This window comes from Neocloeon triangulifer, unplaced genomic scaffold, assembly GCF_031216515.1.
Source record: "Neocloeon triangulifer isolate White Clay Creek 2 clone unplaced genomic scaffold, ASM3121651v1 ptg000014l, whole genome shotgun sequence".
Classification (NCBI taxonomy): domain Eukaryota; kingdom Metazoa; phylum Arthropoda; class Insecta; order Ephemeroptera; family Baetidae; genus Neocloeon; species Neocloeon triangulifer.
Genome location: NW_026775556.1, coordinates 23,879,204 through 23,900,573, shown reverse-complemented (window position 1 = coordinate 23,900,573; position 21,370 = coordinate 23,879,204). Strand labels below are relative to the sequence as shown.

The following is a 21,370-nucleotide window of genomic DNA, read 5'->3' as shown; positions in this document are numbered from 1 at the left end:
ATTTTATTTCAATGATACCTTTTTTTATTAATAGAATTTAGGCAAAATTGATAATCATTTTCAGCTTGCCCCATCTTTCAAAATTTGTTGCATTGTTGCAAGAAATTAAACATAAACAGCAACAAAATTCCTTACTTTTTTTGACTTGGAAAATTCAAATAACTTCCCCAAGCATTTTTCATGAAAAGACGTTTTCTTTCTCAATACGGTGAGTTTTGCTAAGCATATTATGTAAATTAAATTACGTTAATTATCTTCTTAATTCAAACTTTGCCAGCAATTAATTTTGAATTTTCTTTCTACTTGAATTTTTACTTTTGCATTAAAAATGGCCGTTGCCCGTTACAAATAAAATTCGCAACTTTTTTATTCAGGGTCATAAATATTAATTCTCGTTCATATTATTAATTTTTAACGATAAACTAAATTAAAATCTTTCAAAATCCGCTTCGCTTTTTTGGCTCTTTTGATCAAACCACGTCGCCATCCCGGTTTTATTTGAAAAATTCGTAGGTGTCGCGCCGTTGCAGCTTCCGGTTCTCCCGAATGTACAACCCTCTTCCCCATGATGCTCTTGTGGTAGAAGTTGCGAGAGAAAGGTCTTTCGGAAAGTGAAACGCCGGCAACGCCTGTCAGCATCCCGCGAGGAAGCGAGTTAAATGTCCAGTTTTCCTCTCCCCAGTTAACTTTATCACTCGTGCCGACGTCGATCCTTCGTTTGCGACCTTTCAGGGCGTCTGATTCGCACCTATGCAGGTAAATTTCGGGCAAGCGTGGCCGCGGCGCGTCGGCCCGGTTTTGAAACTTTGAAAGCACGCGCCTCTCGACTAATTCGTTCGTTTTCCTGCTGCCGCTGCTGCTGGCCGTGTGATATGCAAGTAATTCTCTAATGGTGGTGCAGCACTAGCCGTTCGAGTGCCGATCGACGCACCGATTCTTTCTCGCACTGAATATTTTGCAAAGAATTCCACGGGCAGCAGACAGGGCGGGCTGGCAAATTAAAACCCTGATTTTGTGCTTTTCTGCGTAGATGTCTTGTAGCGGATCTGCGGAGAAAGCCGTTGATCCTCCGACAAAGAAGCGAAAACTTGAGTGTGTGGCGGCCTCGTTAGTGGACGGCAAGTCATCGTCGGCAACGGTCCCCAGCACCGGCCAAATGCAATCCGACGCCAACCAGCAGCAGCAGCAGGGCACCGACCCCGAGTCGCAGAAGCTCCGAGACAACATGGATGAGAACCTCTACTCGCGCCAGCTCTATGTCCTCGGCCACGAAGCCATGGTGCGGATGGCCAGGTCCGTGGTGCTGATCTCGGGGCTCGGAGGCCTCGGAGTCGAAATTGCCAAGAATGTGATCTTGGCCGGCGTGAAGAAGGTCGTGCTACATGACACCAAGCTGGTTTCGAAGGCCGACCTTGCCACCCAGTACTTCTTGAGGGACGCCGACATTGGACGCAACCGCGCTGAAGCCTCATGCCAGCACCTGGCTGAGTTGAACACCTACGTCGATGTCGAGTTCTACATTGGTGAACTGACCCCTGATTACATCAAAGAGTGTGCTGTACGTCCTAAATACTTTGATAATAATCCAACTGACCCACTTCTGTTGCCAGAAGGTTCTAAATTAATTTTTATAAAAAAAAATCACCGGCAATTCCAAGAAAACAATTTAATTTAAAATAGTTTTATCCTGAATTTTTATTTTCTTGTATTTTTTGGTAATTGAATTATTCAATTTAGCAGCCCCTGGCATGACGTGACGCTAGTTAATGCGGTTAGCAGGCTTACAACTTCCCAGCAACAATACACGGCTCTGATAACTTATCTTATTCACTTGCAAGCAATTGAAAGAGTCATAAAAATGCACAACAGCTTTTAAGCTACTTTTTAATTTGAATAAAAAATATTAAAGCGTGCCAAGACAAATAATATAAAAAATCAAGACTTTTTACAATCTTAGACTTTTCATCTTGCCGGCGCATCTTATTGAACTGAAATAGATCAAGTATAATTTCCAAAAAATGAAATTTGAACTGTTCAATAAATGAAGAAAATGAATGCTACGTTAATATTCTTAAACTAAAATTTTCTGTCAACTATTCTATACTAATATATGGTTAATGATTGATAATGATAAGATAAATACAAGTATCATTTAATTGAGAATTTTTATGTTTCAATAGAAATTTTAAATTAGTTTTGACTAGTTGAATTCAGAATGCATTTCAAATATTGCTATAGTCGGTGTTGTTTATCTTCTAATCGCTCATTGTTTTATAGTTTAAGCAATGAGAAAAAGCCAAATTTAAACTAGAGCAATTCATATTAACCTTGAAAAACCCCTAAAACTTAAAATTCTTCTTCTAAATACTTTTCGAAACTTTTAACCAAGTTTCCGTACAAGATACCTTTTATACTCATTGCTTAAATTTTCAGGTTGTTGTTTTGACCGAGACAACCAGAGATGAGCAGCTGCGCATTTCTGAGATCACACACCCCTTGAACATCCCGTTCATCGTGGCTGACACTGTAGGTGTATTTGCTCAAGTCTTCTGCGACTTCGGCACACAGTTCGTTGTCAGGGACACAAATGGTGAGAACCCCATCAGCACCATGATTGCCAGCATCACCAACGACAAAGAAGCTGTGGTGACTTGCCTTGACGAGATGCGGCACGGCTTTGAGGATGGAGACTTCGTGATATTCAACGAAATCAAGGGCATGACTGAGTTGAATGCCGACCCAATGCAGAGCCCTGAGGCTCAGGCTCACCGAATCAAGGTCTTGGGTCCGTACACATTCTCCATTGGGGACACAACTGGCCTGTCCCATTACACCGGTGGTGGGGTGGCCACACAGGTCAAGATGCCTGTCAAAGTGGATTTTCTGCCTTTCGGCAAAGCTCTGAGCAACCCAGAGTTTGTAATGACCGACTTTGGCAAATTTGATAGCCCTCCTGTTCTGCACGCCGCCTTTACGGCTCTGCACGAGTTTGTGAAGAACAACAGTCGCCTCCCAAAGCCATGGAATGAGGCTGACGCCTCCTCTCTGCTCAGCCTTGTCGAGGGCGACTTTAACGAAGGTGATGGCAAACTCATCAAGACCTTCAGCTACACTGCAGCTGGACAGTTGGCCCCGATGTGTGCTGTGGTAAGTTGGAAATAAAGCTCATGATTTAGGAGTTTTATCCAGAGAAAATTTTCACCTTAGTTTGAGAAAGAGACAAAAATTTACTTAAAATCAATTTTCAGATTGGCGGAATTGTTGCCCAAGAGGTGATGAAAGGTTGCAGTGGCAAATTTTTCCCAATCAAGCAATTCCTCTACTTTGATGCTATCGAGTGTTTGCCAGAGGACTTGAAGCCAGTGGAGAACTTTGAAATCCCTGATGTCCGTTATGCCTCACAAGTTTGCGTTCTTGGTCACAAATTCCAGGAGAAGTTGGGCAAGCTTCGCTACTTTATCGTCGGTGCTGGCGCCATCGGTTGTGAACTGTTGAAGAACTTTGCCATGTCTGGAGTGGGTGCTGGCAAAGATGGCAATATCTTTGTCACAGACATGGACCTCATTGAGAAGTCTAACCTGAACAGACAGTTCCTGTTCAGGCAGCACGACGTGCAAAAGGCAAAGTCTTCCTGCGCTGCTAAAGCCATCAAGTAAGAAAAATATTATCTTGTATATAAACACAAATTCTGTACTGTCTAACACAATTTGTGACTCCGTAATTTTGGACAACATTTGTTAGCTTTGACATTATATTTCTCTGAAGTTTAATTTTTTTCCAGAGCAATGAACCCAGAAGTAAATATTACTGCTCACTTGAACCGTGTTGGCCCCGACACTGAATCAATTTACAACGATGAGTTCTTCCACAACTTGGATGGTGTGGCTAACGCACTGGATAATGTGGACGCAAGAATTTACATGGATCGTCGTTGCGTTTATTACCACCTGCCCCTGCTTGAATCTGGAACTTTGGGCACCAAGGGCAACGTGCAAGTGGTGGTGCCATTCATGACTGAGTCGTACAGCTCATCGCAGGATCCACCCGAGAAGAGCATCCCCATTTGCACCTTGAAAAACTTCCCAAACGCCATCGAGCACACACTGCAATGGGCACGTGATGCTTTCGAAGGCCTCTTCACGCAGGCAGCCGAGAGTGCCTCTATGTTCCTCAAGGACCCTAATTTCATCCAGCGAACACAGGCCCTGCCAGGGTACCAACCGGTGGAAGTGTTCGTAGCAGTGAAAAAAGCACTCGTCGACCGCCCTAAAAACTTCCAAGACTGCGTCGCTTGGGCACGCAACTACTGGCAAGAGCAGTACTCAAATCAGATCAAACAGCTGCTTCACAATTTCCCTCCTGACTTAAAAACAAGCTCTGGACATGACTTCTGGTCTGGACCCAAGCGCCAGCCAACACCTTTGGAGTTTGATATCAGAAATGAGGTGCATTTAGACTTCATTGTTGCTGCTGCCAACCTCCTTGCGCAGGTAATTAATACGTAAATGTGAACCGTTTTTAGTGACAACATTAATCTAACCTAATTCGTAATAAAATTTAAATCTGATTGTATACGGGAAAAAATATGTTCAACATTCTTTTTTTCAAACTCGTAATAAAATTTGCAGGTTTACGGCATTCAGAAGAACTTAGACCGGCAAAGGGTGACAGAAATGGTCCAAGCTGTTGACGTTCCTCATTTTGTGCCACGAGATGGCGTGAGAATTGCTGAGAATGATTCGCAGTTGGCCAATGGCAGTAACAATATGGATATGGACCAACAAGAAAACATTGTCCAAGAACTGGAGGAAGCTAGAAACCAAGTGGCTGGTCTCATAGTAAGAACAATTAATTATAAGATTTTTGTATTATCAATAAAACAAATAATTTTTATACAGATTAATCCCTTGGACTTTGAGAAGGATGATGATAGCAACCAGCACATGGATTTCATTGTTGCTGCGTCAAACCTGAGGGCGGCTAACTATGGCATCGAGCCTGCTGACCGACACAAGAGCAAGTTGATCGCTGGCAAAATCATTCCTGCCATTGCTACTACAACAAGTGTGGTTGCTGGACTGGTCACCCTTGAGCTCTTCAAGCTGGTTCTCCTTGGCTACACGTAATAATTACATGCAATTTTAACTAATTTCATATCTATAAATTGTTTTCTTATTAATCAATTTAATGAACTCAAAAAAGACTTGATGAGCCAAATGTTTATATTTGTTGCAGTCGAACAGACCGAGATCGCAGCAAAGAAATTTGGGGTCCTGAGGGGGCACCACCTGTGGACGCCAAGAAGCTGGCCTACTTCAAAAATGGCTTCGTCAACCTGGCGCTGCCACTGTTTGCCTTTTCCGAGCCACTGGCCGCCGCCCGGCAGTCCTTCAACGGCAGGGAATGGACCTTGTGGGACCGCTTTGAAATCAACCAGGAAATGACCCTGCAGGGATTGCTCGAACACTTCAGAAAAGTGTACGGCCTGGAAGTGACAATGCTCTCGCAGGGTGTGTGCATGCTCTTCTCCTTCTTCATGGCCCCTCAGAGGAAAGACGAGCGCTTGGCCCTCACAATCCCTGAGCTGGTACGCCGGGTATCCAAGAAAACCATTGAGCCGCACGTGAGGGCTCTTGTGTTGGAAATCTGCTGCAACGATGTTGCAAGTGATGAGGACGTTGAGGTGCCGTACATCAGATACCAACTGCCTCCCAACTAACCACCAAGTAGTCCTCCCCGGTGGAGCACCGCGATGCTTTTCAAAACACATTGAGTTGTTTGAATGATTTACTAATAGATGGCTTTCGTTTCTCTCAAGTGTCCTCTTTGGTTTAATTAATTAATTAATTACAACTTTATTTTTGTTCATCACTGGGAGTAGCACTTTAGACTCATTATTAATTATTATGAATGTAATGGAACCATTTATTTACAAACTGCTCTGTCAATGAATGAACGACCGAGTGTCTTGCTAATCGTAGATGCTTGATTCAGCTGATGAATTTTGTAGAGCGTTGCACTCTGATGGTCGATGCTGCTGCGTGATCTGACCATTAATTTTGAACAAAGAAGCTATCAAAGTTTGTCATTCTTAACATCAATTAAGGTAAAAAGAAATCGGTTTAAGTGCATACTATTTATTGGACTGCTTCATAAATTTGCGTTGTGGTGGAGAAAAACAGAGTTTTCAAGTCTTAATTTCATGCGGAGAAATATGTTTCACTCTTAATATGAAGTGTTTTTATCAGTCACATACTTTGTGCCCGGATAAGATATTTGCAATCAATAAAAAAAATATAATAGCCATTTACTTGGTTTCCATTTATTTTCAACCCAGCTTGAATTGTAATTTGCAATATAAAGTAAATTTGGTCAACAGCAATGCAAAGCTCATTTTTGGTTTTCATTTATTTTCAATCCAGCTTGAACTAACTAAAATTTGGTCGTTAGATGGAGTTTGTTTAATGCAATGCTATTTAAGGGGAGGAAAGGCGCGCTTTTAAAACACCCTCGGTGGTATGTCATCGCTGAGCACCTGTCGTATTTATTTTCAGAATGGAGATTTCTCAGTCAGTCTCAGAGATTAAAGAACTGAAAACCACAAAATACGAAGATATTAGTGAGGCTGCTAGAGATTCGTCTAATGGTGGAAAGGAAAAGACAGCAAGAGAGACAACTCTTCAGCGAACTCAACGTAGGCGCAATCGGTAATCCTCACAAGCAACCTTTACAATTAATATCATTCAACACAACGTGCTCTATTTTTAAGTAAAAAACTGGTAGCTGCGGATTCAAGAAATCAAGATATCGCAAATGTAGAGCAGGAAAGCACAGAAAATCTGACTGAAGTTGTCTTGACCCCTGCTCTTTTGGCACAGACAACAGTGACATTTAAAGAGCTGGAGGTTCGTCCAATTTGCGAGGGCAAAATCTACGTACAAAGAGACCATAACTTCATACCTGTCAGTCAGGACGTTTTTTTCTTGTCTTCGACGCAAAATCTTCTCGACCAGACAAATACAGTTTTGTATTCCGCAGAGACTATCGCAGTGGAATATCAAAAGAGATTTATACCATTCGCATCATTTTGCCATGGACTTTTAGCTGGAATGGCTTTTTGGCATATGATTATGGTGAGAAATTATTTATTACTCTTGTTTAATAAAAAAACCTTTCTTAACAAGGTTGACGGGGAAAATTTTCACAAGTCAGAAGTAGGAATCAACAAAGAGCGTATTTTCCAAATAACGTTTTATATTTTTTCAACAATATCTACCGTTTCAGTACTGGACTGGTAATTTTTGTTTTTTGTTAGGAATACAATTTTCACATATTTAAATACTAAATTATCAGGTGCATTCCAAACAGCGCATTGACATTAAAAGATCTCCAAAAACACTTGGCCAACAACCCAGTGAGTCTATTTGCCCTTTTTGCTTGCATCGGAGCCCACCTGACATGGGGCCTCTCAGCAAAATTAGACGACATGACAGCGTTTCGGCTGAATAATGGAACCACACTACTGCAGTTATCAATGGTATGCACTTTTGAAAATTTCAAGCAAATTCAACAATTTTTTGTTTTAAGGAAAATTTTAATGAACTACAAGTCGATTGGAACTCATTGAACTTGACACGCTGCATTCTGGTCATTATAGGATTTTTCCTCACCGCTATTTCTAGATTAAACAAGTAACTGACTGGACTGTAAAATGTTTAAATCTCTTTTTATTATTTTGTATCTTTTATTATCAGACTGCTTATGTATCACTTTTAAGAAGGACGGTGCAATTCGTATTTTGATTGCTAGCACAAAAATAATCCTGTATGTTTTGTAACTTATAAATAATGTGCATCGGTGTGCAAATAATACCAAATCCGAGAAAATGTCGAGATCAGGGTGAACCTGGCAAACATAATTTAATTTTAATGAAATTTGTAAAAAAAAAAAAAAAAAATTAAAAAAGAACTGCAACATTTCCACCTTGTTGATTTCGGCCTTAGCCCTGGGACCGAGAGCAATCATCTTGGTAGGAGGGTTGGTCGGTTAGTCCACATCAAATCTCAAGTAGGCTTGCCCTTTGAATGTCTAAAAATAAAGCATTTAATTTAAAAACTTTTCTCATAAAATTTAAAATTGTGTTTATATTCACTTTTCCCTCAACATCTTGGTTAGGAAAATTTTAAAATAAATTATTTCTAATAAATAAGATTGCAGGCAAGATGATTTTGTTAATTAAGTACTGAACTTCGGAAAACTTTCAATTTATGACTTGGTTAATTCGGGAAATAAAAATAAAGTAAACAAATAGATTCAACTGCTGTTGTTTGGGTTATATTCCCTATAAAGGTACAATTCTAACTCTTTGGATAATGTGTTTTAATTAAATGGGGTAAACACAGATGGGAGGTGGGGCAAGTGGGGTGACGTCTTGTGGTTGCTGCTCAGATGACACGTGAGGAGGGCAGCCGCAGGGTTGGACAGGTTCCCCGAAGAGGCCTAGCGTCAGTCACGGTGAAGGCCTGGCCTCTCGCTGGGAACCTAGGGACAAGGAGGGAATAATTAGTTGGGCTTCAAACAAGTGAGCATATGGGGTGCTAAATGCATCACAAATGCTTTATCACTTTATTTACCTGTCAACTCTGCAGGCAAAACTCGGGGGTGGGTCTCGTAGGTCAGGCTGGTGTGTGAGTAGTCCGGAGGTGCTGCCTGGTCCAGGTCGCCGGCTGGCAAAAGTGTCCGCCCTAGAACAGTATTATGACCATTAGATAATCACAAAGGAAACTAGAGGGTGGATACCTTACCAACTGGGGTGGTCGGGACTTGGGCAGCCCGGCGTCCTCAGGCTGGGCTCTGCGTGACCAGGCTTGCGGCGAGGAGGGTCATCCGGCCAGCGGGGTGGCGGGGCGTTCTGCTCGCTGGATAACCTGGGAATCTGCAGTTTTCCACGTCTGCTTCCCACGGTTCACCCCATAGTTCCGTGTTCAGGTAACCAATCTTATTCCATGTTCCTGTAAGGTTTGGTTTCAATGATTAAAAATCTAATTACAAATCATAGAAGAGCTATGAATATTATTAGTTTTGATGCTTTTACCTGTCTGCTGTCTCTCAACAAAGTATGTTCTTGCTCTCTCAGCATTTCCTTGGTCAACTGACTTTGAGCCAAGTTCAGAAATATCTAAATATTCTTCTTCCAAAGGCTGGTGAAGAAAAATATCTCCTAAGTGATGGTAATCACATTCTTCTGGCTCAAAATCTGCATCGCCAAGTCTGTGCTCTCGGATCACTAAAAAAGAATATCATTATCATTTTATAACTACCTTCTTAACTTGTAGTTAATGGATTTTTTATTTGCTTAAATGGCCCCCGTTTTCTTATTAGTTATTAGGCTATTGGGTTGGTCTCTTGCAGTAGTTGAACACACATCACATTGCCATTAATATATTCACTTTTATATATTTACATTCAATTTACTTTAAATGAATTTTTATTATTTTTATAATTGTTTCACTTTATACCTAAAAGGTCAACAGCACGTTTGCTTGAAAATAAACCCGACTCCCGGTCAGGGAGCTCAAGCAAATTTGGTGGTGCTCGAATGGGCACCCACCTGCCTTGAGATCTTTACCCCTTGTCCCGGCCTTGCCTCAAAGGGCTTATAATGAAACTCAGGCATTCGTCACACAAGCTGAGTTCTTCCAGCTCATGGATCGGAGGAAACGTTGCAAGCCTCTGAATACGTCAGTACCACTTGCGTCAAACCTCCAAAATTTCCTGACTTGTTAAGTCAAAATGTTATCAATGACGATTCGCAAACCAGAGGCTTTTTTATCCACTAAGCTCCTCAGGTTGAGCATTGATCCCATGACGGCTGAGGGACCAAATGATCATAATGCAACCCCTCTAACTACAGGCAGGGCATGTGGAAATCATCCGATTTAAAATGAGAAATAAATCCGGCCACAAAAATATCTATTATGTACTGGTCAGCAATATTAAACTGGCCAAAAGACTATTTTTTCATAATTATGTTCCTTTTGGATAATTCCTCCCACTTAAGAGTTACGTTTTTGATTTCCAAAAACTTATTTAAAAAAAAAAAAACAATAATATAAATGAAAAAGAAGAAATGCAATTAGACTCACATGCGCCACTCAGAGTGAATTCTTTTTCATTCAGCCGCAACACAGATGGCATGAGACCATTGTTAGCCAAATATTCCATCTCCTCAAAACGGTTTGGGCTGTTCTTCGACATGCAGTCAATCCAGATACAAGACTCATTCAGCACAACCTCCTGAATGTACTTGCCATCGCATCTTTCCTTTAAAAATATAGAAGAATATGAATTAAAGTTTAGCAGTATGACTTTGGTATTACACTTTTAAACATGACCTCCTTGGGTCCTCAAAGCCTGCCCAACAGCGCATATCGTTTGTGTTGCAAAAAGGTGATAACTCCGGTTGGCACACGATATGTTTGCATTCCTTGCAAACAAGCCTTCGCATGAGCACTGTTTCTGCCCGCAGTTCATCAAGCAAAAATTGCTCAACAATCAGAGAGAATTTATTTTGTTTCATCAGGGGCAGTCTATAAAAATTAATTCGTACACACAACTTTACTGATTATTTCACCGGTACTTACTTGGACACAATTAACTTTTGAAATTCTCGTTCAAGTCTCAGGGAGAGTTGTTCCTTGTGCCGATGAATTTCTTTGACAATCTCATGGACTGGGCTCCTTTTCCTGCAATTCTGAGCTACTTTGAGCATAGAAGAGATCTAGAAAGAGAAATTTTTAGCTTTCATTGTTGATTTCTTAAAATTTTGGTAGGTATAGTAAAAATACAAAATTTACTTATTTCCCGATAATTTCAATTTAGAGCATTCAAATAAAATACATTTTTTTTAAGTATAAGGAAACCCCTCTATTTTCTGAAATTAATAAATTCAGCTCCGCAAATTTACTGTCATTTTTGCCAAAATTGTCGGAGATCCAAAATTCATTTCTTATAAACGCAACCGCAACCGTCCCATGTTAAAAAGCATAATTGAAGAGACACCATACGGAGCAAAGTACAATACAAAATTTTATTAATGAGCTTTTGCTATGTGTTGTGGATTTGAAAGCAGGTATGAAATTGGAGTGCCGAGATGAAAGATAAAACTCAAAATTACCTTGAGTTCAAAATTTTAATCAACTAACTCTAAGAACTACTTGAATTCTATAAAAATTTGTTTGCAATGCGGCAAAGAAAAGGATAGTACCCTTCTGGAACGCGACACCACACCGACACCACAGTAACACCAGCCGATTCCATGGTGTTGAGCGGCGTTCAGTGCTCTTTGTTCGCAGGACACCTGGACACACAGTGCAGTTTTGGACGCCCGTCCGATCCCTTCGCACCCGTCCGAGCTGTCCCACGGCCCCGACCGCTTTCGTGTCCCGACGCTGTCTCGTCCGAGAACAGCCGGAAGGCCGACCGCGTCCCGAGCCCCTCGAGCGACACACCTGTGTCCCTCGTACTGTCCAGGGTGCGGCTGAGCCGTCCGAAGCCGTACGGAGCAGCTTTGCCAGGTAAGAGAGATTACTATTGTCTCTCCCTGAGGCCTTCTTTTGGCCGAAAGGTCAAACCACTACGTGGGACGGAAGTACAGCCGAGTGACCCATTGTTTTTGTCCCCAGCTCCTTCCTGTCCGAGGAATCGGGCGCCGACGTGGCACGCCGCCAGCGAGCGTTCGGACGAAGGCGTACGAACGTCCGCCGCCAGAGACCTGCACGCCGTGGGCCCTGGCCGCGCCGAGAGCCGCCGCCGACCTGCAGGGAGCCGCCAAGTTCCCAGCAAGGACGTTTCCAGGGCAGCCAGTTTGCCCACCCAGGGAACACCGCTCCCGTTTTTTGATTTTTAAGAGACATTAAACGAAAAATTTCGAGTCAGTGAATTTTAACCATTCTGCCAAAATTGTTGTAAATAAAATAAAGCCAGTGTGTAAACCAACCTGCATTGTTTTAAACAATTACACATTAAAAATATTAATAATTCAAACATTAGAAATTATCTTACAATTAGCAATAGAAATAATTTAAACAATATAAATTATTAAACAATTAAAAAATCAGTCAGTATAATCATATGCAAACCCTTTACTTGCGACTTCCTATTATTATTTTGGTTTACAATAAACTAAATTTGTAATACCAAAGCAATGGGCTCGTTTTATTAGTTTTTTATAGAGTTCGGGGCCAATTTAATGCTTATATTTTAATGTTGGAAAAATAAAACTGATCTTTTTTTATTTTGGTATTAAAATTAAATTAACTAGTAAACATTAAAAATTATTTTCTTAATCTATTTTATTTATTTCCAGTATTTTCATTTTTTAGATAGATTTAAAAAGCAGCAAATAGAATTTTTTAGATTATAATAAATATTATATATTTAATGTGCAAATTCTTATGTAATAATCAATGGATACTCACCAAATTATAAATTCTCAAGGAAAATTTAATATAAAAAAATTATATAATATGAAATAATTTATTTATTTATTTAAAAAATTTTAAATACTCAACTTAATAATAAGAGTTCTATTTTGATCAAAATATAAATTGCATTATTTTCAAATAATATCAAAATCAATAATTTAATTTAGGAAATAATTATAATATAATATATTATTTAATAAAAATCATTAAAAATAATAATAATTCCATATATTTTTTAATTAATAACAATTTTATAAAAATAAAAATTATTCTGGTTTGCTCACCCGCATCGGAATTTGTCGGAGCAGAAAGAGCAGACGTGAGCAAAGTTTGCTCTGGTGTCTAGGACTTAGTCAGAGCAGAAAAAGCAGGCGTGAGCAAGTCTTGCTCGATGCCAAATTTTTCGGTTAGCAAAGAAAGCAAGATTGATATATATTTTTTTAATTAATTTCATTTTTAAATTAATAAAATAAATGTATTAATATTAATTTAATAACTACAAAGAAACCCCGGGTCACAAACCCAATGCAAAATGGAGCTTCAATATATTCATAAGCTTGGAGAATAGTAAAATAAACACCTAACAAAATTTTAAAAAACAAGCCTTGCGTAGCTTGTGAATAATTAGCTTCCATTAAAGCATGGTGGGTTTATTTTAATAATTTAAATTAAACTAATACGAAATAAATCGTATTTTATAATTTCAAATTTTACGTTGATTCAACTAATTAGGTAGGCAAGAAGTTTAGCTTCCTTGAGCAGAGTGAGCAGAGCTTGCTCAAGCTCCTCGAGCAGGTTGAGCAAGAAAAAGCTGAGCAAGAACCACTCCAAACCCCTTTTGAGCAGACTGTGCAAGGCCTGCTGTGCTCATTCTTGAGCGCTCAAATTGAATAATCTTGCTCAAAACTTTTGCCTGGGATCGTTATTTTAAATTGCCACTAATAATTGAAAAAATTGGCTTCTACATTGTTGCAAGGAATTGGCTATGCCAATAAGGATTTACTTTAACTATTAATACTAAAAACACAAGATCTGTTCACAGCAAGTACTTATAAAATCTATTTTTACTTACGTCGGAGGAATCTCGCATTCTCTTCTCCATGCTTAAAAACGCGTGAACAACGCACGCGAGCTGATCGACCATTTCCATGTCTTCTGACGTAGGTCCAATGATGCCAGGGTACGACGGGCAAAACGCTTGCAAGCACTTTCGTTGTTCTCCTTTTTCTGTGAGAACACCTAAAAACATAAACACAATAAATTTAAAATCGTGGTTATCAGTTTACTATCAAATCAAATTATTTCCCAAATGCACAACTCAATGACAAAACACCAATGAAAATGTAATAAAAAGACATAATATAAACTTGTTCAATCAAATTAAACATAATGCTTTTAAAACAAAGGAATTCAACAACAAAAAATACATGACTTATTTAAATTCAAAATGGCAAATCCTCAGTCAGATTCAGAGATATAAAACTGAAAATAAAAATACGAAGATGTTATTGAGGTTGCGGAATATTCATCAAGAAGAATTTGATTAATCAAATACCATGATTTTGAAAAAAAAGTTTTTAGGTCTAGGACGGTCTAAATTTATTTACTTAATTGACGACTATAAGAAAGACGAAATCGATTATTCAAATTCCATGATTTTGAAAAATAAACACTGTTTTTAGGTCTAGCACGGTCTAAAAATTTATTTACAAAATTGTTAACTATAAGAAAGACAAATTCGATTATTCAAATTCCATGATTTTGAAAAAAAAAACACTGTTTATGGTCTAGCACGGTCTAAATATTTATTTACAAAATTGACGACTATAAGAAAGACGAATTCGATTATTCAAATTCCATGATTTTGAAAAAACACTGTTTTTAGGTCTAGCACGGTCTAAAAATTTATTTACAAAATTGACGACTATAAGAAAGACGAATTCGATTATTCAAATTCCATGATTTTGAAAAGACACTGTTTTTAGGTCTAGCACGGTCTAAAAATTTATTTACAAATTTGTCGACTATAAGATAGACGAATTCGATTATTCAAATATGTACCATATGCTTTTGAAAATTTAGAGTTGTTAGCTCAGGCAACAGCTTTGGTTTTCATTTATTCTCAATCCAGCTATAAAATAATTATAATTTAATGTAATATATTATTTATTAAAAATAATAATAATTCCATAAATTTTTTAATTAATAACAATTTTATAAAAATAAAAATTATTCTGGTTTGCTCACCCGCATCGGAATTTGTCGGAGCAGAAAGAGCAGACGTGAGCAAAGCTTGCTCTGGTGTCTAGGACTTAGTCAGAGCAGAAAAGGCAGGCGTGAGCAAGTCTTGCTCGATGCCAAATTTTTCAGTGAGCAAAGAAAGCAAGATTGATATATTTTTTTTTTTAATTAATTTTATTTTTTAATTTAATAAAATAAATGTATTAATATTAATTTAATAACTACAAAGTAACCCTGGGTCACAAACCCAATGCAAAATGGAGCTTCAATATATTCATAAGCTTGGAGAATAGTAAAATAAACACCTAGCAAAATTTTAAAAAAACAAGCCTTGCGTAGCTTGTGAATAATTAGCTTCCATTAAAGCATGGTGGGTTTATTTTAATAATTTAAGTTAAACTAATACGAAATAAATCGTATTTTATAATTTCAAATTATACGTTGATTCAACTAATTAGGTAGGCAAGAAGTTTAGCTTCCTTGAGCAGAGTGAGCAGAGCTTGCTCATGCTCCTCGAGCAGGTTGAGCAAGAAAAAGCTGAGCAAGAATCACTCCAAACCCCTTTTGAGCAGACTGTGCAAGGCCTGCTGTGCTCATTCTTGAGCGCTCAAATTGAATAATCTTGCTCAAAACTTTTGCCTGGGATCGTTATTTTAAATTGCCACTAATAATTGAAAAAATTGGCTTCTACATTGTTGCAAGGAATTGGCTATGCCAATAAGGATTTACTTTAATACTAAAAACACAAGATCAGTTCACAGCAAGTACTTATAAAATCTATTTTTACTTACATCGGTGGCCTCTCGCATTCTCTTCTCCATGCTTAAAAATGCGTGAACAACGCACGCGAGCTGATCGACCATTTCCATGTCTTCTGACGTAGGTCCAATGATGCCAGGGTACGACGGGCAAAACGCTTGCAAGCACTTTCGTTGTTCTCCTTTTTCTGTGAGAACACCTAAAAACATAAACACAATAAATTTAAAATCGTGGTTATCAGTTTACTATCAAATAAAATATTTCCCTAATGCACAAATCAATGGCAAAACACCAATGAACATGTAATAAAAAGACATAATATAAACTTGTTCAATCAAATTAAACACAATGTTAAAGGATTTTGTACTAAAAATGTTTGCAACTGGGATGCAAAGTGCACCCTTCTCAATACGAAATCCTACGGCCCCCGGCCATCTTCAGCGATGAACAACCCTTCACTTGCAGTCCTAGTATGAGAAATCACTCATGTTCCCCCAAGAAAAAATAATGCGACACTGGCCAGTTTGAGTGACTAATAAAATCAGATATGCAACAAAAATAATGAGTAACAAGAAAATTAAAATTACTCTTAAAGGTTGATGTTCCACATTCGGATGCTTCTAGCAGGGGCAAAGCTAACTTTTTAAATAAAAATTGGTTTTGACCATGAAAATACTATGGCATAATCACATTGGAAATTTTATATAGTACAGACTTTATTTTATCATGTAAAAAAAATGGATATTTTAGGTGGATTGGATAAGGCAAAAAATCAAATTTTTAGCTGCATAGCAATTGAAATTATCTATGATTTTGTTTCGAGTGTAAAATCATGCTTTTTAAATATATAGTCAAGTAAGGAGTCCTTGAGGCATCTGTATTGACATAGTTAAATCGGATCTACAACTATAATAATAATACGGGATAAATTTCAAATAGAATGCACCACTTTTGGTGCAGATGCAGGCAGACAGGCGCTTTAAGTGAGAGATGAGATGCTCCCTATTCATTTAACATTAGGGTGAATATTAATTAAGCAATAACTTATTTTAGTTCACAAGTTGATTCGATGTCTTAAGGCCGAATGTAAGAATGATAGTCCAGGCCGAGGATGCTTTCCGGTAGGGTATGAAAGAGAGTTTTGATTTGATTGTGGAACGTAGACAAAATATTATAAAGTGTAAATTCGCATACAATTTGCAAACGCTCAATAAAATTTCTTCTTGTCTTATGTAATATTCTAATATTTTAAACTTACAGCACTAAACGTGTTAGTGTAAAGGTCAAACTCAGGCCATTCTTCCTGACGCCTCGTGGCGATGCCGAGGGTTAATTACAATTTAATGGGCAAGAGACAATTAATTTTAAATCAAAAATGACGGAAAACTTCGCGTCCTCAACGCGGAGTCGCGGATTCACGTCCTTAATTCAAACAAAAGGGAAATTCACTACTTGGGCAATTCAAACTACATACATGGGCAAAATCAGGGCAACCGTCACACACAGTAAACCAGCCGGTGACGCGGAGCAACCTGGTAGTGTGTATCCCAAACAACTATCTCGTACCTTGAGTCTATCGGCTCAAGCAATACGTCCGTACTCGCTGACACGCTGACCACCGATTTCCAATTTCTAACTGACGCTTCACTTTTGAAAGTTTTGAATCTAGCCGGGCGTTTCTTTTGGATCGCCTGTTCGCTTTCGGCCAATCAGAAGCGTCGATTCAAATCCAGCTCAGGGTCTCGGTCAATCAGGTTGGGAGGAACTATTTAGGAACGGCGGAGGGAAAAAAAGGGCACCGGGCGTAACGTGCGCTGCGGCTTTTGTACCTCAGATTTCTAATTGATGATTTTAATTCGGGACAATTAACTCTTGGTCAGCGGGACAATTAAATAAAACGTAGGCGGAGCTTATGAGCAAGTTTTTTAAAATAAAAATCTGCCATCCTTGTCAGAACTCGGGGTCCGCTCAGCCACCGGCGAGCTCTTTCAGGGCGAAAATCGGGTCTATTTGGGTCCGGGGACAGTTGATTTTCTTATCAATGGGATCGGGCGGGGCCAGTGAGTTAATACCAACCTTATCTTTAATCCTTCTCAGTCAGGAACCTTCCTTTTCGACCTTCTTGAAAACCTGTCTCTCGCGTTTCGCGTTTTTATCAACGACTCGTCTCTGAACAGTTCACCTTTCAAAGGTTCCGGCAGGTGGCTGCACCAGTCTTCTTTTTGAAACATTTCCCCGGCAGCTCACCTGCTGTGATAAAATAAAGAATGTCTCGCGGCCGTATGCACATAATTATTTAGCTGGATGATTTAAAAGCTTAATATTCATGCGGCCGATGCGACTAGGGAGATTAAAATCGAAAAAATAACCAAAAAAAGTGACCGACGGGGGCCGTGGAGCCGGGTTTTTGCGCAAAGATGAAGTCGCGGGGGTGAAATAAGAAAAGTGAATGAAAACGAAAACGCTAATTAAAAAATTAATTAATTACAGAAAGGCACGGAGATTAACAAATTTTATAAAAAAAAAACTTTTTTTATATATGTTTTTCATTAAAATCCGATGACGAGTTAGAATGTTGCATTAGGGTTTGCTAATGGTGTTGCCGTAATTAAAATAATATTTATTTTAGAGAAAAAAACTTAATTACAAAGTTGTTGCCAAAGACCTATTCTTTCATAATGTCTTGGATTAAATTTTTTTATTTTGATTTTTTCTTCATGAAAAAAGCTCTGAGTTTGAAATTGTAAAAATTCACATTGAAAATTTTTTTAGAATTTTTTCAAGATTGCGTTGTGGTGGAGAAAAACAGAGTTTTCAAGTCTTAATTTCATACTGAGAAATATGTTTTACTCTTAATATAAAGTGCTTTTATCAGTCACATACTTGTGCTACGATAAGATATTTGCAATCAATAAAAAATTATAATAGCCATTTACTTGGTTTTCATTTTTTTTTCAACCCAGCTTGCATTGTAATATAAAGTAAATTTGGCGCGCTTTAAAAACACAAGGATCTTTTTTTCTAAACGCACCACCCGCTGTGGTATTTAACTGCGCCAAACACATCATGCCTTAATCCGAATGGAGAGTGCTCGGTCAGTTTCAGAGATAAAAGAACTGAAAAATGCGAAGATGTTAATGAGGCTGCAGAAAATATATCTAAATAAGATACGGATAAACGTAATTTAATATTTAAATTTCATGATTTCGAAAATCTACAGTTTTTAGCTCTAGCATCAGCTTTGGTTTTCATTTATTTTCAACCCAGCTCCAATTAAAGTAAAACAAAACATTAGAAGATAAAATAATTTGGTTGTTATATGGACCTAGTGTAATGCAAAGCTATTTAAGGGGAGAAAAGGCGCGCTTTTAAAACACCACCCTCGGTGGTATTCAACAACGCTGAGCACCTGTCTTATTTATGTTCAGAATGGAGATTTCTCAGTCAGTCTCAGAGATTAAAGAACTGAAAACCACAAAATACGAAGATATTAGTGAGGCTGCTAGAGATTCGTCTAATGGTGGAAAGGAAAAGACAGCAAGAGAGACAACTCTTCAGCGAACTCAACGTAGGCGCAATCGGTAATTCTCAAAAGCAACAATAACAATTAATATTATTCAACGCAACATGCTCTATTTTTAAGTAAAAAACTGGTAGCTGCGGATTCAAGAAATCAAGATATCGCAAATGTAGAGCAGGAAAGCACAGAAAATCTGACTGAAGTTGTCTTGAAACCTTCTCTTTCAGCACAGACAAAAGTGACATTTAAAGAGCTTGAGGTTCGTCCAATTTGCGCATTGACATTCAAAGATCTCCAGAGACACTTGGCCAACAGTCCAGTGAGTCTATTTTTTACTTGCATCAGAGCCAACCTGACATGGGGCCTATCGGCAAAACTAGACGACATGACTGTGTTTCGGCTGAATAATGGAACCACTCTTCTGCAGTCATCAAAGGTATAAACTGTTTGAATATTTTAAGCAAATTCAGCAATTTTTGTTCGAAGTAAAACTTTGACAAACTACAAGTTGAGTGGAACTCATTGAACTTGACACGCTGCATTATGGTTATTATAGGTTTTTTCCTCACCGCTATTTCTAGATTAAGCAAGGAACTGTAGTGTAAAATATTTAAATTATTCTTTTTATACTATTTTGTAACTTTTATTATCAGACTGATTATTTATCACTGTTAAGAAGGACGATGCAATTCGTATTTTGATTGCTAGCACAAAAGTAATCCTGTATGTTTTGTAACTTATAAATAATGTTGTGCACCGGTGTGCAAATAATACCTATTCTGACAGAGCACCCTCATCTTGAGAATCAGCCAAGTTATTGGCATTGTCCGAGAGAAAGTCGAGATCGGGGTAAACCTGGCAAACATAATTTAAATTTAATGAAATTTATGCAAAACAAAAATTTAAAAAAAGTCACCTTCTTCAAGAACCGCAACATTTCCACCTTGTTGATTTCGGCCTTAGCCCTGGGACCGAGAGCAATCATTTTGGTAGGAGGGTTGGTCGATTTGTCCACATCAAATCTCAGGTAGGCTTGCCCTTTGAATGTCTACAAATAAAGCATTTAATTTAAAAACTTTGCTCATAAAATTTGAAATTGTGTTTACATTCACTTTTCCCTCAACATCTCCAAAGTTTGGATCCTGCTTTGAGTACAGAATGTTGAGCTCTCTCAGGAAGTTGATTAGATCCTCTGGAACATTTAAAAACATATTAAGAAAATAAAAATTATTAAACAATCTAGACTTTATTCAATAAAAATATCAGACTTAAACTAATGATTGAGTAAGGAATAATTTCCATCATGGCCTTAAATTAAAAGCCTAAAAATCAGATCTTTGTTGTCATCATAGAAGTAATTAAATGCCAAAAATATGTACTACATTTCTCACCTTCTTTGATGGCCTCGCCAGAAACCTGAATGCAGCTGAGAACAAGGAAAAGCAGAGCTAGAGTAGCCTTGTCTTCCTCACTGCTTGCGTACTTGGGAATGCTCTGAGTGTCAATCAATATCATCTTGTCAAATTTGTCGTCATCACCGTCCAAATTTTTGATCTCCAAACCAAAAACCTACGGAATAATTACAATAATTCACATCTTCTGAAGCATTAAATTTGTATATATTGTAAAAACCTCTTTCAGAATCTCGGAAGCTTTGGCCATGATGGTCGGGTAGTGCTTGAAGTGGAAGTTCTTGAGAACCTCCTTTGTGACGTCGGTTCTGTTGACGATCGAGTTGTCCTTGCAGCATGAGATCATATAGAAAGCCACCGAACGGGCCTGTTCCAAGACCTGGTCATTAGTGATCTGGGGCACTTTGGACGCTTTCTGAGTGCCACCCTCTTCCTGAGACTCCTCCAAAAAATCCGAAATTCGGCTCTGCTTCTTATTCCTTCTTGAAGTGCCAGCAGTGGACGATTGGGTTGGCTCATCGTCAGTTTCCTTGGGGAAGAGAATTTTTTCAAAAAATTGTTTTAATTGCTTCCAAAAACAGTTAAATTAATCGAAATAAAATGTGCGGAGTTCTCCCGCCAAATCATAAATAATTGTAACCATGTGGCTTAACAAACCTGTGTTTTCCTTCGGCCCCTCGTGCCTGTCCCTTGAGATTGGCTTGAAGGACGGTCTCGTCCGCTCCTGCGTACTGAACTCATTTTCAGTTTCGTCACTCCAAATTCAAAATTATCAACGTTTTCCGGTGCAAAATTCGGACGGAATACGCAACAATTCACGCTCACGCCGCCATGGATCAAGTTTGTTTGTTTTGTAGATAAAAATAACCGGTTAAAACCGGATCCAAAGATCGGTAGGTTATGGCCATTGAAAGACCTTATGCATTTTTGAATTTAAATAACCGTTACAATTT

General features: G+C 38.5%; 4 protein-coding genes across 4 annotated transcripts; 2 read left to right on the top strand and 2 right to left on the bottom strand.

Moving 5' to 3' along the window:
* The first annotated feature begins 565 nt into the window (after positions 1-565).
* Positions 566-6,283, top strand: LOC132200263 (ubiquitin-like modifier-activating enzyme 1). The gene is made up of 8 exons (XM_059625602.1): positions 566-756; positions 1,031-1,558; positions 2,434-3,147; positions 3,249-3,652; positions 3,782-4,490; positions 4,629-4,838; positions 4,899-5,122; positions 5,236-6,283. Exons 1-8 carry the CDS (start codon positions 751-753, stop codon positions 5,717-5,719), a joined length of 3,279 nt encoding a protein of 1,092 aa, XP_059481585.1. The 5' UTR covers positions 566-750; the 3' UTR covers positions 5,720-6,283.
* Positions 6,284-6,526: 243 nt separating this feature from the next.
* On the top strand, positions 6,527-8,067 carry LOC132200929 (transmembrane protein 237-like). The gene is made up of 5 exons (XM_059626722.1): positions 6,527-6,707; positions 6,770-7,133; positions 7,185-7,294; positions 7,354-7,537; positions 7,588-8,067. The coding sequence occupies exons 1-5, from the start codon at positions 6,556-6,558 to the stop codon at positions 7,693-7,695; spliced, it is 918 nt and encodes a 305-aa protein (XP_059482705.1). The 5' UTR covers positions 6,527-6,555; the 3' UTR covers positions 7,696-8,067.
* Positions 8,068-8,323: 256 nt separating this feature from the next.
* On the bottom strand, positions 8,324-17,167 carry LOC132201171 (uncharacterized). Its single transcript, XM_059627117.1, has 10 exons — positions 17,052-17,167; positions 15,518-15,684; positions 13,558-13,724; positions 10,644-10,780; positions 10,382-10,589; positions 10,146-10,323; positions 9,095-9,286; positions 8,805-9,011; positions 8,634-8,744; positions 8,324-8,541 (listed from the first exon to the last, which is right to left on the bottom strand). Exons 3-8 carry the CDS (start codon positions 13,633-13,635, stop codon positions 8,842-8,844), a joined length of 963 nt encoding a protein of 320 aa, XP_059483100.1. The 5' UTR covers positions 13,636-13,724; positions 15,518-15,684; positions 17,052-17,167; the 3' UTR covers positions 8,324-8,541; positions 8,634-8,744; positions 8,805-8,841.
* A 2,462-nt stretch (positions 17,168-19,629) lies between these two features.
* On the bottom strand, positions 19,630-21,279 carry LOC132202037 (melanoma-associated antigen B2-like). The gene is made up of 6 exons (XM_059628675.1): positions 21,075-21,279; positions 20,638-20,946; positions 20,397-20,574; positions 20,112-20,197; positions 19,922-20,053; positions 19,630-19,860 (listed from the first exon to the last, which is right to left on the bottom strand). The coding sequence occupies exons 1-6, from the start codon at positions 21,156-21,158 to the stop codon at positions 19,780-19,782; spliced, it is 870 nt and encodes a 289-aa protein (XP_059484658.1). The 5' UTR covers positions 21,159-21,279; the 3' UTR covers positions 19,630-19,779.
* Between the last annotated feature and the right edge of the window lie 91 nt (positions 21,280-21,370).

Coding starts and splice junctions, on each gene's coding strand:
- LOC132200263 (XM_059625602.1), top strand. Junction 3,653..3,781: donor TGCGCTGCTAAAGCCATCAA/GTAAGAAAAATA, acceptor ATTTTTTTCCAG/AGCAATGAACCCAGAAGTAA. Junction 4,839..4,898: donor ACCAAGTGGCTGGTCTCATA/GTAAGAACAATT, acceptor ATTTTTATACAG/ATTAATCCCTTGGACTTTGA.
- LOC132200929 (XM_059626722.1), top strand. CDS start 6,556: ATGGAGATTTCTCAGTCAGTCTCAGAGATTAAAGAACTGAAAACCACA. Junction 6,708..6,769: donor ACTCAACGTAGGCGCAATCG/GTAATCCTCACA, acceptor TCTATTTTTAAG/TAAAAAACTGGTAGCTGCGG. Junction 7,538..7,587: donor CACTACTGCAGTTATCAATG/GTATGCACTTTT, acceptor TTTTGTTTTAAG/GAAAATTTTAATGAACTACA.
- LOC132201171 (XM_059627117.1), bottom strand. CDS start 13,635: ATGGAAATGGTCGATCAGCTCGCGTGCGTTGTTCACGCGTTTTTAAGC. Junction 10,590..10,643: donor CAAAAGTTAATTGTGTCCAA/GTAAGTACCGGT, acceptor TAATTTTTATAG/ACTGCCCCTGATGAAACAAA. Junction 10,324..10,381: donor CAAGGAGGTCATGTTTAAAA/GTGTAATACCAA, acceptor ATATTTTTAAAG/GAAAGATGCGATGGCAAGTA.
- LOC132202037 (XM_059628675.1), bottom strand. CDS start 21,158: ATGAGTTCAGTACGCAGGAGCGGACGAGACCGTCCTTCAAGCCAATCT. Junction 20,054..20,111: donor ATGTTGAGGGAAAAGTGAAT/GTAAACACAATT, acceptor CTTTATTTGTAG/ACATTCAAAGGGCAAGCCTA. Junction 19,861..19,921: donor TGTTGCGGTTCTTGAAGAAG/GTGACTTTTTTT, acceptor TATGTTTGCCAG/GTTTACCCCGATCTCGACTT.